Below are 456 nucleotides of genomic sequence, written 5' to 3' on the forward strand. Positions count from 1 at the left end.
TCAGCCGCTGTCTGAGGTGACATGGATGACACACGGTGACACATCGTGACACGGGGGTGTCCCCATCACCTTGAGGTGACACACGGGTGTCCCGCTGCTGTCCCTCAGCTGCTGTCCGAGGTGACACGTGGCGACACACGGTGACACCGCTGACGCGCTGCTGTGCGAGACAACGTGGGTGACACGTGATGACACACAGGTGACACACAGCGACACACGGTGACACTCCGCTGCTGTCTGAGGTGACATGGGTGACACAGGTGACACTCGGGTGTCCCACCACTGTCCTTCATCCGCTGTCCGAGGTGACACGGGTGACACAGGTGACACTCGGGTGTCCCACTGCTGTCCCTCATCCACTATCCGAGGTAACACAGGTGACACAGGTGACACTCGGGTGTCCCACCGCCATCCCTCATCCGCTGTCTGAGGTGACACGGGTGACACAGGTGACAC

General features: G+C 61.0%; 1 protein-coding gene across 1 annotated transcript in view; it reads right to left on the minus strand.

Annotated features, from left to right (window-relative positions):
* Window positions 1-456, minus strand: part of LOC102033978 (small conductance calcium-activated potassium channel protein 2) — an 8,989-nt gene continuing 8,533 nt past the window's right edge. The window contains exon 8 of the mRNA XM_031065181.1: window positions 1-237. Within this exon, the coding sequence (XP_030921041.1) occupies window positions 1-237 (237 nt within the window). The remainder of the gene's footprint in view (window positions 238-456) is intronic.

The sequence above is a fragment of the Geospiza fortis genome, unplaced genomic scaffold, assembly GCF_000277835.1.
Source record: "Geospiza fortis unplaced genomic scaffold, GeoFor_1.0 scaffold248, whole genome shotgun sequence".
NCBI classification, from domain to species: Eukaryota; Metazoa; Chordata; class Aves; order Passeriformes; family Thraupidae; genus Geospiza; species Geospiza fortis.